This window comes from Spermophilus citellus, assembly GCF_964194105.1.
Source record: "Spermophilus citellus genome assembly, chromosome: 4".
Lineage (NCBI taxonomy): Eukaryota > Metazoa > Chordata > Mammalia > Rodentia > Sciuridae > Spermophilus > Spermophilus citellus.
Window position 1 is genome coordinate 128,851,639 of NC_138185.1, and position 15,589 is coordinate 128,867,227.

The 15,589-nt window shown below is 40.6% G+C and overlaps 1 protein-coding gene across 1 annotated transcript in view; it reads left to right on the top strand.

Annotated features, from left to right (window-relative positions):
- The window catches only part of TNFAIP8L3 (TNF alpha induced protein 8 like 3), a 35,349-nt gene extending 33,014 nt beyond the window's left edge, over positions 1–2,335 (top strand). Inside the window, exon 2 of the mRNA XM_081289956.1 lies at positions 872–2,335. Coding sequence (XP_081146082.1) covers positions 872–1,434 — 563 coding nt within the window. The 3' untranslated portion in view covers positions 1,435–2,335. The remainder of the gene's footprint in view (positions 1–871) is intronic.
- Positions 2,336–15,589: the final 13,254 nt, after the last annotated feature.

The window sequence follows — 15,589 nt, forward strand, 5'->3', positions numbered from 1 at the left end:
CAGACCTTATTCTTAGGCAGTTTTTAGAAGCTGTGACTATAAAGTAATGACTCATTTTTTTAATATTTCAAGACAGATTCATCTATATTTCATTGTTCCTTTTGGAATAATCACCTGAGGAGACATAGACATGTTTCAGTGACAGGGCCATTACTGACTTGAAAGCTTACAGCACAATCTTTTGAAAATCCTAGTGCTTCTAAATATTTGTCATAGGGGGACATATTTGATTTTTTTTTTTGAGCAAAAGTTATTCACACAAAGTCTGGAGACCACAGTGGATGATCACACTGGGCAAGAATAACATTTGTCTCAAACTCTGGAAAAGCATAAATCAGGAAATCAGAGCTTTCTTGGGGTAGTCAGGAGACACAATTCATTCCTTTTATGTTCTATATGATATGTGTTTACTCTCTTTGCTCTGAGTTGCTGAAAGATCCTATAGTCTCCTAGAGAGAGCTTACTGGGGCCGTGGAAGGCCCTTGGTGCCTACTGCTTTGGTTCTACTGATCCCTGTTGTTATGCAATAATTTTCTCCTGTGTAATTTGTGAAACTGAATGTTTCCATGGTGGCAGCAATTGTAGGAGTTCTCCATGAGCTAGTAGAATAAAAAAAAAAAAGATTTTATGCTTGAAGATCCAAAATAGTGAGATGTAGCCTGGACAAGAGGAGACCACTTCCCTTGCAAAGAGCACAAGAACAGTTAAGAAGGTTTCAAAGGGCAAAGAGGCACAGCATGTGAAGAGAATGTGGGGCCACCAGGCTTGTGTGGAGTTCAGTTAGGGAGTTATGGTATAAAGACATGAGTTTTTAGAAACATAATTAACAAGTCTCATATTCCTATAACATTTCTTTCTTTTCTTACTATAGGTTCTGATGTGTTTAGTTCAAAGAGTCTTGCCATTCAAGCCCAGAAGAAGATTCTGAGCAAAATAGCAAGCAAAACTGTGGTCAACATGTTGATTGATGACACCAGCAGTGAGATCTTTGATGAGCTCTACAAAGTCACCAAAGAGCACACCCACAACAAGAAGGAAGCCCACAAGATAATGAAAGACTTAATCAAGGTGGCAATCAAAATTGGGATTCTCTATAGGAACAACCAGTTCAATCAGGAAGAGGTTGTTATTGTGGAGAAGTTCCGGAAGAAGTTGAACCAGACCGCCATGACTATGGTCAGCTTCTATGAGGTAGAATACACTTTCGATAAGAACGTGCTCTCCAAGCTCCTGCATGAGTGCAAGGAACTGGTTCATGAACTGGTGCAGCGGCACCTGACGCCCAGGACCCATGGGCGCATCAACCATGTCTTCAACCACTTTGCTGATGTGGAGTTCCTATCCACCCTCTATAGTCTAGATGGAGACTGTAGGCCCAACCTCAAGAGGATTTGTGAAGGAATCAATAAATTGCTAGATGAAAAAGTCCTTTGAATGGCTACTCTCCTCCTGGACTTTGCTGCTTTAAAGTTACAACATCCAACATGGTCCAGGTGAGAATCAAGAAAACAAGCAGAAACCCTTGTCAAAGATGTCCATGTTCTGTCCTATTCATCCATCTAATGCTGATGCTAACTGAGCTCAGGTGTGTTTACTCCGTAGCTCTCTGATGAGGTCTGTACTTTAAATTGCCTGTGTTTGCAAGCCCAAAGGACAGTTCATTTATTCTAAGCAAAAAGGCTGCTTTGCTCATAATGATGAGCTCAGTTCATCTTAGAGTGGAAGGAGCCCTGGACCAGGAGCCAGAGGACATGAATTCACTTATCACCTCTCCCAGTTACAACTCTGTCCTCTGTGTTCTGGAGCCATGATGCCTGTCTGCCTACCTCACAGGGCTCTTGTGAGGATCAAATGAGATGATGTATGGTCATGCTAATGTGGAAAAGTCTAATGTAAGATCTTAATATTTTCTCTCTGAGTGTGAAAGGGATAAACCTAGGTCTAGATTGTTTAGCAGTATTAAATTGGGTCAGGCTTGAATCTCTCTCTAAATATGCTGCCTCAAACAAAATAAAATTAAATCCAAAGGTGTGAAAAAGTATGCTTAAAAATAAAAAAAAAGTCTTTAAAAACATTCTTTCTAAGTTGTTTAGGTCTTAGATGAGCAGACTTATAACCCAGTGGAAGGAAAGTTTCCACAGGGTATGGAGAGAGAGTTTTGGAGTCATAACACAGAAGCAGAGGAACACTATGCTCCCCCTGCAGGACCAGCCTTCCCTCATGAAGGGGCTCCATCCTTTCGACCCAGGGAGGCTTTATTCCAATAAGCACAGGAGGGTCAGGCAGAGTGAACCCCTATTCATCTTTCTTGGCTTTTCATGGTCATTTTGTGCTGTTTTCTCTGATTCATTAATAAATTCAATTTACCCTTCAAACAAGTCTTGGAGTTGTGATTCAAAAAGAAAATTCCCTGGAGTTGAGTAAAAGTATTGGAAGAGAGAAGAAAATGAAGAGCAAGAGGTCAACACTCACACCCCAAGGGGAAGTAGCCCCAGGGAGCACATGTGGGTGTGTCTTGGAGGGGATCAGTGGAAGCTAACACACAGGCACTTAAATGTCTCAGCCTCACTTTCACACTGAGACCCTGGGCATCTTGCCATCATAGTCTTAATCAACATCAGGGCACGATGCTTATATCTTATGATCACGTAAACCACACTAAGCTGTACGTGGTAGCACACACCTGTAATTCCAGCTGCTCCTGAGGCTGAGACAGGAGGATTGCAAGCTTGAGGCCAGCCTGGGCAACTTAGAGAGACCTTGTCTCAAAAAACAATAACAATAAAACAAAAACAAAAACAAAACACACTAGCTCAGCCCCATGGTCTCTCTCTAGCAGAAGCACTGTGAATAGTGAGAGATGGTTTATAGGAGGTGTGACACCATGCCCACTAAGCCTACTTTGGCCCTTCAGCCTCAACTGGCTCCTATGTCAAAATCATGCAAACTATCCAGTTAAGCTTCTCACCCACAGAACACAGTAATTTCATGGGAAGGATGTCCACTAAGGTATATGGAAGAGTTAAGTCAGTCCCTGTTCTCCACATTTGACAAACGTGACCTGATCTTCCTCTCTGACTCAAGGGCTGAATGATGATGCCCTATGCACCTCTGGACTGGGGTAGTTAACTGGCCATTTGGCAGTCCTGGTAGGAGTTGCAATTACAGTGCTCCCCTTCCTTCCATCTGCCTGCTGGGCATTGGTCTGGCAGTAGCTGGATTTACACAGGTAGAGGCTTTAAGGCCTTTCTAGGTATACTCGTCTTACTAAGGACTTCCTTCTAGTTCAAGACATCATTCTAGAAATTGGCTCATTTTCCATTAAATAAGTGGACATTATAGAGAACTCAAATGCAAAAGGAATGGGTGGAACTGCTTTTCGCCCATGTGAGATAATGGGAAAAGAAGGCAGGATTCCCAGCCAAAGAGGGCTGCAGGCATAGCAGGCCACAGGCACAGCAGTGGTGGTAGAAAGAAGGTTGTGTTGGGTTTTGACAGCCCAAAAGTCTCTAAAGAAACTCGGTCCTTCCTATTCCAGGCAAGGAAAGATCAGTGTTTCCATCAGCAAGTCTCAGCAAGTATAGTGGCATGGACTGAAACATTTTCCACTGCCTTAGGCTCCTCCAGTGAGGGAACCAATGGGTTCTCTACTACAAGGGCAGCTGGATGTACCCCAAGTTTATTAACAGCAGCCAGAATGAGCTGGGTTGTCCAGGCAAGTAATCCCACACTCATCTAAAAATACAGAGCCAAACCAATCCCATGTATACTCTTTTTTTTTTCTGGGTACAGGGGGATAACCAGGAATGGAACTCAGGGGCATTCAACCACTGAGCCACATCCCCAGCCCCATTTCATATTTTATTTAGAGACAGGGTCTCACTGAATTGCTTAGCACCTTGCTTTTGCTGAGGCTGGCTTGGAACTCCTGATCCTCCTGCCTCAGCCTCCCGAATTGCTGGGATTACAGGCATGCGCCACTATGCCCAGCCAATGTATACTTTCCAAACATACTTTTGGCATCTAAACTCAAGTGATTCTTGAGTTTCATCTGAAGGCATCTGAAAGGCCAACAAATTTCAAACACTTTCCATTACATTCTAATGACCAAAGAAGGAAACTTATAACATAGTGATATTGGTTTATCCTAAGGACTCCAACTGCATTATTTGGTGGCCATGAAAAATAAAAAGACAGAGGGTAGCAGATATTTTCAAAAGGAGATTACTCTGTAGATGTGCACTGTGCTCAGAGCTCTATAAAATTTTTCCAATGAGAACCACAAAAGCAAAATTGAGACTATACATTAGGTAATATCAATAATAAAGTCTATCTACCATTTTGTAAAAATGATGGAACAGGAAAATTGATTTCAGAACAAGCAAAATTGGGCTAGGGATATAGGTCAGTAGTAGAGCATTTGCATACCAGTACCAAGGATGGGGGAGAGAGGAGAAGAAGAAAAGAAGAAGGAAAAGAAAAAAAAATCACTCAATTGATCAAGCTGCATAAAGACTTCAGAGAGCAGTACTTGGCTCAGCAAATCAAGTACAGAGACATGACTCATTCTTTAAGGGTGGGGGCGGTAGGAGAAGCTTGTATAAATCATCTGGAAATATCACTGGGTCTTCAAATCATCCTTGAACACCCAGCTCTGGCCTCATATAGGAAACCAGATACTTGTGCTGAAATTCCCAGCTCTCCCCTTGGTACATGTCATTCCTCATGTGTCAGAACCCTGCAGAACTACATTCCCTGCTGGCTGCCTCCTGTCATGTGTCTGTATCATTCTTCCTCCCTGTGTTTGCATCTGTGAGTCTTGACAGCAACTCCAGGTCTCTGCTCAGTGATAAACCAAAATGAAAAAACTTTCCCATCTGTGCTTCTCTAAACTCCTATCTCTCCCCATCTGTACATTTTTCAGAAGCAAATCAGTACATTCATTGGCTGCTTCAATGAACTTCTTACACACACACACACACACACACACACACACACACACCACACACAGCAACAGCAGCAGCAGCAGTAGCTCAAATCTGGCTTACATGCCCTCTGCCCCAAAATCTTTGGGGATTTTTTCTTTTTAATTCAACAAGATCCCAGATGTCAAGAGTATAACCAATCAGTGAAAATTCTGGCCAACTTTGGCTGTGAAGACATCACTTTTGTGGGAGCTGTCCAACAATGGGATCTCAACAATAGCCATGAATCAGATGGCCTTGAAAGAAAGAGACTCGCCAAAGCCCTCTAACTCAGAGTTGTATGGTTGAATGGATTTCCTCTGTCTAGCCTGACCTGCTAAGTGAGCCACAGCCCAAGTTGTGTCCAGCTTCTTGCTCTTTCCTTAGGTAAGGATCTTGCTTGTTAGGAAAGAAGATACATTATTTCTCAAAATAGCATCTATAAATCCCTGTAATTCTTTTTTTTCTTTTTAGCCACTGATGGACCTTTATTTATTTATTTGTATGTGGTGCTGAGAATTGGCCTCACACATGCCAGGCAAATGCTCTACCACTGAGCCACCACGCCAAATCCCTGTAATTCTGAGGCAGGGAGAAAAGTTGAGGAATAGTCCATGAGTTCCAAAGGAAGTTTTAAAGTTTTTGTTCATTCTGACTTTTTAGAATTAAAATCAACATAAGTATATTCTGAGTCATGTAGGAACGACCTTATAGCCAAGCGATGCCATCTGGTTTTAGAGTTTGAGTGTTTATAGTGTCACTGTTGCTAATTGAGCACCTTATGTGAAAAAACAGAATTTAACTTCATGTGCTTCTTACTCAAGGTCTGGCATTCCTGAGAGGTCTGCTGGCATAGCTTAGGGTTTCACAAGTGCTCCATTTTGAAAAACATTGCTGCGACATAAGAAAGTGGAGGCTTGCTGAGAGTGGAAAACGTTACCATGCTCTTGACAGTGACCCATATGTGAAAGGTCAAAGGTTGAGGGATAAGTGTATCTAGGGGAAATATAGGTCTGTACTACATATGCAAGTGGGCTTCCACATGCTCTCCTTGCCCTTTGAAAGAAAATTGGCCAAGAAAAACTATTACCTACAAATCAAATCAAAGAACTGACCAATCTATCCTGGCAATCCTAAAACTAAATCTTAAAGGCACAAAGAGTGTCTGCTGTCTGACAAAGCAGGGACTGTCCTCCCAAGGAAGGGAAGAGAGAAAAAACTTGTAAAGGAGAGAAGTTACCTGCACATGCTTACACTCTGTCCCAATTTCAGCCTCATCTGTGCAAAGTCCCAGGTCTCAGGAGAGCTTGTGTGGTTCCAGAATCCCAGGAGTTACTCCTGAAGAAAGCTACTAGTGACATCAAATTCCTTCCATTCCCAGAAAGAAGAGCTCAGCTAGAGTGAACACTCACAGTCCCTAGCAAGGCTACTAACATGGCCTTTCCTTACTTGTCCTCACTTTGCTGAGCTGGAGCAAATCTCCACACAGGAGTGTCCTGACAGCCCACCCAGGCAGACGGCCATCCCAGGCTGTGACATACAGCTAGCTCTTCTTTGCCGGCTACTAAGGCCTTCTGGACCAGTTCCTAGGACAAGGGAGTCTGGGGCTTGGCTCCCAACTCAAGGAGGGACTGGGTGGGAGCCAAAGCTTGGCACAAAGTGAGTGCGGGAGGCTAGCGTGGAAGTAGCAATTTGGTTGTTTTAGGGAGAGAAGCACTTTTTCCAGCCCTGTGTCACTTGTGAAGGAAGAGATTGTGGATTGGTCCCCAGGGAATGACTCAGCTCCTTCCATCTCTGAGAAGCCAGTTTCTCTGCTAAGAGGGTCCTATTTCCTTTCTACAGCAGGCTGGGGTAGTCCCTTTGTGTTCCAGAAATTGTTACTACTTGGTTTCAGACATAAATGTTTTGAGTTTAGGTTTGGGGAGTTGGGTATTTGAGGTCTTGTTTTCTTTTCAGCTTTCATAGAGTAGGACATGGAAAGAGCCATTGACATAGATACATTAAAATATGTTGAAAATTACATTCTAGAGCCAAGGCCAGACATGGTGTTGCATGCCTGTAATCCCAGCGGCTCTGGAGGCGAGGCTGGAGGATCACAAGTTCAAAGCCAGCCTCAGCAATTTAGTAAGGCACTAAGCAATTCAATGAGACCCTGTCTCTAATAAAATACAAAATAGGGCTAGGGATGTGGCTCAGTAGTCAAGTGCTCCTGAGTTCAATCCCCAGTATTCCCTCCCACCAAAAATCATCATCATCATCATCATCATCATCATCATCATCATCATCATCATCTACAGCCAAGAGTCAGGAGGCTCAGTCTAAGCCTGCCTATCACCTGGTGATTTCCCACCACCTGATGATTTCCTTATACTTCACTTCTATGGGCCTCAGTGTCCTCCAACTGTAAAAGCAGAGAGTAGTACAAGGTCTTGAATCTTTCTAGTTCCATAGTTCTGTGTTCAATGCATCATAGAAGAGCAGCTCTGGGCAATTTTTTCACTGTAGGTTTTTTGTAAGGGAACCTTTTCATAATTCAATAAGCAATAACTTCTAATAGACTGAAAAATGACTTTTCAATGATTCTCTTTAGAAATTTTGAATGTATCTAAGTTCATGGATTTCAGAGGAAATAATCTCTAAGCCAAAAAAAATGTGAAGCAAAATCAAGACTACATAAAGACCAGAAATCTGTATAACATGGGCCCCAAGAGTGATCTAGCAGCCAGACTAGGAGGAGTCTGCTGGGATTCAGGGTCAGGGCTAACTTTCTATATACAAAATTTCATTCTGAAATTGTGTCAGAACTCAGTAATTATCTGGACAGATAATAGGATAACAAGTAAAGTTTTGAAAGAGTCATTACTGATTTGAGTCAAATATTATAGAATACTGTATCAGAATTATTTAAAAATATATTAAGAAATCCATTCTTAAAAAAAATTAAATGTTTTATGGAGATCTCAAATCTATTTTCTTTAACCCATTAAGTCCCAAGTTTTAAATTCTGTGACTATTTCAATGAAATTGACATAGATGCATTAAAATATATTGGAAATTATAATCTAGAGCTTTTTAAATGATTTATTATCATTAATAATATTAATAAATATTATCACTAATCAGTCTCCTATTACTTTTCTCAAAAGAATAGAATTCTAAAAACATTTATTTCAAAATTATCAAAAGGGGTATATTTAGTGCTCCATAAATGGGATGATGGGACATAATAAACAATTTCATTGAGATATAATTTATATAATATACAATTCACCTATTTACAGTATATAACTCATGGGTTTTTATATATGCACAGAGATGTACAACCATTAGCATAGTCAATTTTTGAACACTTTCATCATCTCAAAAAGAAACCTGAGAGCTGGGGTTGTGGCTCAGTGGTAGAGCACTCACTTACCATGTGTGGGGCCCTGGGTTCGATCCTCAGCACTACATAAAAATAAATTTAAAAAAAAGAAAGAAAGAAGAAATCTGATATTTTTAGCAATTGCTTCTCTACAGGCTTCAGACATTAGTAGCAATATGAGTCAATCTTTCCTCCCAAAAGATGACAAATGAGAACTTCTCAATATTGCAATTGTTCTAGTCTTAGATTCAGAGCAAGCAAATCCCAATTACATGAGTAATTAAGAGAGATTGTGCTGAATTCTATCCTAGGTTGAGACTCAAACATTCCACTGAAGAAAGAAGCCACATCAACCTCTTCATAGGGGTAGCCTCTGTGGGGCAGTGGATTCTGCAAAGTGGACCAGAATGCTCAAGGCTGGCTGCTCCCTTATCTTCCTGTGGCTCCACTGCTGAATGCAAAGTTCATGGCCACATGCTGAGAGTAACACATGGTAGAGGATCTCAGAATGTGGATCATGAGCTAGTTGCATCAGAAACTGCAGGGGTGGTGGATGGTTCTATTAAAAATATAGGATCCTCGGTCCCATCCCCAAACTACCTGACTCTTGTTGTTATCTCTTATCTTTTCTAACTTTCAAATTGATTTTACCCATTTCTCCCTTGGGCACTTGGCATATCCACACTGCTCTTCTTTTCAAATTTCCATCATCCTGGGGCTTTCAGCCAAGTTCCATCGTCACCAGCTATGAGTGCCTGAAGGACATCTGCCTTCACTGCAGAGCCAGTGGCACAAGGTAACCCATATCATCCTGCCATTGCTGTGAATTTCATATTTGCTGCACTTCTTCCATTTCTCATCTCTCAATTAACTGCCTTCTAAAGTAGCTCTCTGAAATTTTATCTCTAAGGTCAATCACCTAGATGCTGACCTAGAACTATAATTCCCAGAATATTAGGCCCAGTTTTCCCAGGAAGAATTAAGAGTCTCTACCTCTAGAAGCAACATCTATTAGGTCCCCTTTTGGCCTTTTTCTTTCCCAAACCTCTTCTCCAGTAACACAGTATGATCTGGAAGCACCAGTATGGGGCAGGAGTGTTCCTGAAACCTGGAGGTAAAAGTGGGCAAAAAGAGCACTGCAGGTGAATGCCATTCTTTTAGCCAATGGAGAAACAGAATCCTAAAAAATATATGAACCCAGATTCAGATCAGCCAACCTTGAGTCTCCCAGATAGGAGAGAAAAGGGAAGCCAAGGCCACACAGAGACACAGGGGAGAGGCCTTGAGACACATGTACATTTGGTCCCAGGTGCTCTCAAGTTTAGAGACACTCAATCACTTCAGTGTCCCCTATTTTAGCTCTCTTTGAGCCAAGGGAAGAGATCTTCATCTCATAAAGGGACCATACAGTCAATGAGTCAATGAAGTGATTAAAAAAAAAGGAATGAGGAAGTTCTAGACATGTTGTGGGGATGGTTGCTCATAGGAGGGCCAGGTCCCGAGTGCAGTTCCCCTAGAACAAAATAGGACAACCAGTGATGTTGTACAAGGTCACTTATGGCCAGTAAGGCCATATAAAAATGAGGGCTTGCCTCTGACCCCATGTGTCTCATCTGACAACAGGCATTTCTGGAGAGGTCAACTAACTAGTATGTTATCAGGCCAAAGGCCATTTCCCAAACTCAATCACCCAGATCTCAGCAGGGTGCTTTTCTCCATCTTATGTGATGAAGACCCCTTCCCTCATCATTTATTTGGAAAGGGCAGGGAATTGAATGTGTCCTTCCTACTGCTCAACATAGTAATGAGCATCTTCACTCTTGAGTCTCCAGCCTACTCACTCACCCCTTGCCCTACTATATGTATGACCTCCACCCCTCTTGAACATTTAAGCCACTGAAGATGTCACGAAATCTGCTCAGCAACAGTATGGGTCATACGGCAGAACTCATCAGTACAGGAGAACCAGAGACTCACATTTCTCAATCTCTCTAACTTCTCTTCCTCCTTACCTTTTTTTCAATTACGTATCCCTTCATGCTTTTGTTCTTTCCTACCAAAGAGATAAAAATCTCAAGGAAAGGAGAGGGACCTTCATGATGTTTGTGCACACAAGTGGATGTGCAAACACTTTCTTTTCTAACACCCAAAATCATAGCCCAAAAAAAAAAAATCTTTTTTTTTCCTTTTCAAAAGTTAAACCTAGTTGATGAATTTCCTAAAACTCTTTCTGAGCTAACTACAGATAACAGAATTGTGTGAAAGATTCTTGGCTAAATGTAACATCCCCAAAGACCCTGAATGTGGACAAATGGCCCATGTGCACACCTGCATGATGCCTCTGAGTCTGAGCAGGTCCTTTGACCATCACTGGAAGAGGGAAGAAGGAGTAACATCTCCTAGCTCACCCTACTCTTGCTGCCTCTCATCCTGAGTCACAGTGGACTCACTGATGTACTCATCAACACAGGTTCTTATACTGAGAGACACTGAAGATATTGGGGGGAGAGAGACTCCTTCATTCAGGAGAGAACTGCAAGCTTGGCGAAGCTGCTGAACTCAGCCTTTGTAGAGACTGAGTTCCCCCTGGCTCTCCTTCTCTACCTTGTAACTGCCCAAGGAGAAAAGACCCACAGGGGATTGGGTGACCCTCATCATCAAGGCTGGCCAATTCCTCACTTGCCTGTGAGTTCCCAGAGGAAATGCAAACAAATCAGACCACACTTGGCTGCTAGCCAATGAATCTTTGAACTTCTTCAATAAAAAGTCTTTAAAACTTTGATTCTGACCCAAATCTTTTGCTCTAGTATAAAAACTCCAGGGCCTCAAGTGTTTCTGTTTAGAGAAACAGTGTGTCTGTGGCATTTGAATAAGGGCATTTATCTCAAAAATGGTTCCTTGGGTTCCACTATGTTCTATAAGCTCACTGTGCCTCACTTTCAGCCTTTGAAGCTTCCTGAATATCTAGCATGTGCCCTATACCCTTTGCAGCCACCGCTGAACGCATTTACTTGTGAATGCTTCTAACTCCCATCTTCCAAATTTATAAGCCCCCTAATTATGCCTTATAGAAGACCCATAGGTTGCTGAGTTGCTACTAAAACCAGGATGAAAAAGAACAAATTCTCCACCAGAAGTTGTTAAAATATAAATAAATTTTTTGAGAAACTGGTAAGATAATACATGTACTTTTTATCTTTTAGACTAAATGCTATATTATATTTGTTTTTCATTCCCTCTTTGTTGATGCTGACTTCTAGAGGAGATTATATGGCAGATACTTGCTCTCCAAAGCCACATTGCCTATCTTTACACAAAAGGACCAAGGAAGAGGGAAAAACAGTTTTTCCCAGATAGGTGTTCCTCTTCATCCCATATATGTTATCCAAATTAACATTCCTACCACCTTCACTTGCACACCTTCATAGATAAACTTTTATTGAGTTCACTTTGGGCCTCTTAGAGGAGTACTGAGGGAAATCAGAGCAGGTGCCAGCATAAACTAATCAGGTTCCTTTTTAAAACCATCCTACCACCAAGCAACCTAAACAGCATGGACAGTCAGACAGCAGTGGAACCTTCCTTGTGTATCTCCTGGAGATATAGACTTGAGCCTCTTCGAGATATACACTTGAGCCTCCTCAACCTGAAATCCATCTGCAATACATTAGGAAATCAAAAGCATTGGAAAAGTTCCCCTGAGAGCCCAAAATCAGTGGAAAAGAAGCCTGGGAGTAGGGAAGGATTCCATACTCAAAGAGAGAACCACAGTCATACCCAGGACAAATTTTTTAGAAAACTAAAGTGAACAATGGGTTAATTACCCATTTTCATAATTTCTCCCTTAGCTGGGAATGTAGTTCAGTGGTACAGTGTTTGCCTAGTATGCACAGACCGGATCCTCAGTACAAACAAAAGAAAAGAACAAAAGAAAAAAACCCTTCCACTGTGTACAGTGGTGCACACCTCTAATCCCAGATATTCCGGAGACTGAGGCAAGAGAATCCCAAGTTTGAGGGCCCAAAATTGCCTTCACAATTTTGCGAGACCCTGTTTCAAAATAAAATAAAAGAGCTAGAAATTTAGCTCAGTGGTAGAGCAGCCCTGAGTTAAATTCTCAGGACCCCACCCCCACCAAAATAGCCTTCATATTTTCTTTAATTAACATTTTCATAGAACCCAAATTGTTCATTTTCACCAAATGACTTTGTGACAACAGATGAGAAACGACTTTGTTTCAGAATTAATTTTCTTTTATGGCACACATGTCATAGGGCATTGGGTATTGTAAAATAACATTTTTTTGGTATTCTTAAAGTGCCAGTATAAATTTATATGAGCATAAATGTGTTGGGTCTGGTATTTTAGGTTACTACCAAGTCATTTATAAAAATGGACATCACTAGCCAGATTTAAAAAAAAAAAAAAGAGGATCTAAAGAGATCTGCTCCATTCCCTATTTTGGCATCATTTCTTTTTAGACTTGAGACAATACATTACCTCCTCCATCACCACTGAAAAGAACGGTTTATTTTAACCACCCATAAAACAATTTCATATTCTATCATAATATTTATATATTAAATGTGATACTTGACCTGATTTTGTTCTGTTTTCATTTTTTCTTACCATTACATTCATATGTTTACATGAAAACTTCCAAAATTGGCCAGAACCATGTTGAAGCAGAAAAAATGATGACAGCAAATGAAACAACATGTTTGTAGATATTTATGATGTTGTAACTTACTAAAGCTTTAAAAGCCAGCTCCTTGTATCAAGATAATATTGGTAGTGTTGGTATTTATGGCAAATCATAAGTGAACACGTTGGGTGCCTATTTTGGGTAACGACTACTTTTAGGGCTATAGAAGAATCTCTCACTGTAGATCACTCTGCTTGACATTACTTGTCCTCAGGAGAATCTCTGGATGACTGTTTAAGAGGAGGCTGATCTAAGAAGGAGGTGGCCAGGCTGCATACAAGGGGGTTATGGGCTTTATCACCTGCCCAGGTGAAGAGTGGTTTCTGTTGTTCTCAGGTTGTGCCCTTGAAGCAGGTGAGGATTCACAAAGCCCTATGTCCATTTCTGCTTCTTTTCCTCATCCTTTTCCTCCTGCCTATATCCTAATTCTAGTTCTCCCTGTAGACTGATTACTGTGGAACTCAAACACAATTACCTGCCCTATCATTTCTCCATCTGCCTATCTAGGTCCTCTCTCAAGCCATGAAGTCCACACTCCTCTTCCACCCTTCATGTATACCTCTAGAGAATAGGACTTAGCTATTCTGTTCATTTGCAGGTTTTTTCCATTTCAGGAAAAAAGTGCCAAAAAACCTTTGGCTGTTTTCAATCAGTGGCATCATTTCATGTTCAGCTTCCCAAATTCTGGTCAATTTGAGAAAAGAGAAGTTTCTCAGCAGAAGAGCACTATCCGCCTAGTGAAGTTTTAGGAGCTCCCAGAAGAAGCCTGAAATTCTAACATTCATTAGAAATCCTTCTTTTGAGCAATGCACCATGCAGCCATACATCTCTGAGCAGAGTTTGAATACTCTTGAAAGCAATTCATAGTAATCCATTATCATGACATAACATCTTGGCATGACAACTGTATGTCAAATAGCTGACTTAGCAAATTTTGATCAGAGATGGAAGATGAGGTATGTAAAATGCAGAAAATCCCAGGTCCCATTAAATAGAATAATGATAAGGTGGGCAACACCAAGCACCGAAGGATTGTGACAAAAAAAGAAGTGGGGAGAAGATCAAGATTCAATCAGAAAACAGGAATCATTCCAAAAATTTCCAACAAAGAACTGAATACAGAGAATTAATTACCAAGTTGATGAAAGAGCTGAAAATCTTAGCAGAGATTAGTGATGCACCCCAGAGTTAGCAAAATTGGGAAGATACTACCAAGCCCTAGGACTGGCAGAACAGAGGTTAGACAATGTTACTTGCTCTCAGGAGCTTGAGATATCCAGATGAAATCAAAATTTGAAGTAGATTTTACACATATTCCCACTTCCATTTCTGTGTAAACCACCTATTCAGGACTCTTTAAAGACTTATCTAAAGATTACTTACAAGATTAAAGACAGTCACCATATCCCATGGAACCCAGTCTAGATCCCATTAGGCATCAAAGAAAAAATTGTCATTTTCAGGTCTTTGAATAAACATAAAGGAGAAGAATGAATGTCATCAACCATTTCCCCTGTTCTCTCCTATCCCAGACAACTCTCTCTCCCAGACCATTAGAAGTAGGGAGACCACATATTCTGATTTTCCAAGGACAGTCCCAAAATACACTTTTTCCTGACATCCCCTCTTGTTCATCCTAGAATTCCCATCTTGTACTGAAGTATTATTATTAAAAATTTCATTAAAATAAACTGGGATAGATTTCCACTTTACACTTCTTCTACTATAGTTTCAGCTAGTGGTATGTGAGACTCATGCACAGGCACAAATTTATTAATTTAACACATTTGAAAGAAGATGATCTATAATTCCTCTTTTCCCAATTCTTCTCTTATACAATATCCCTTTCACAGATGATTTGCACTAATAAAATTAAGTACATCAACAAGCAGGACCAGCTAACTCCAAGGCTTGGAAGTATCTGTCACTTTTACCAGCCTGTTGTGTCATGGCCAATACACAGACTTTCCAATGCACAAAGTGCTTGGACCACTAATTAGAAGGGTTAGTGAGAAGTTATTAGGGTTAGTGTAGATGAAATATGAGAGAAAAAAAAAGGCAGAACACAAGGGACGTTTTCTGGATGCTCTTGTTATTTTGGTTGTCATTTAGTATATGATGCTAATTTACTATTATTTATTTATTTTGTTATTTGTTTAATATTTTGTAGTGAATTCTTTTAGGAGCAATAAACTAAAAAAACGAAAATGTTTAGTGAAAATTTAAATACCAAATTTCCATTTCACAAGACAGTAGATGATGGATATGTTACTTGAACAAAATGTTTGTCTATATTTACCACCTACTGCTGTGATCTGACTGACTACATAAGAATGAGAAGCGCCTGCTTCAGAAATTAACAATCATTTTAAGAAGATGGCATCCAAGGATATTAATTTGTCATATGAAGCTGCAGAAGGTGTGTTTACAAATCATTCCACAAAGCACAACTTTTCATGTGAGCAAATGATTCCCCCCCAAAACTAGGTTTTACTCATTATTGATTCCAAGTTTTCTCATGCATAGACAAAAAACAAATTAACAGTAGAAGAACCC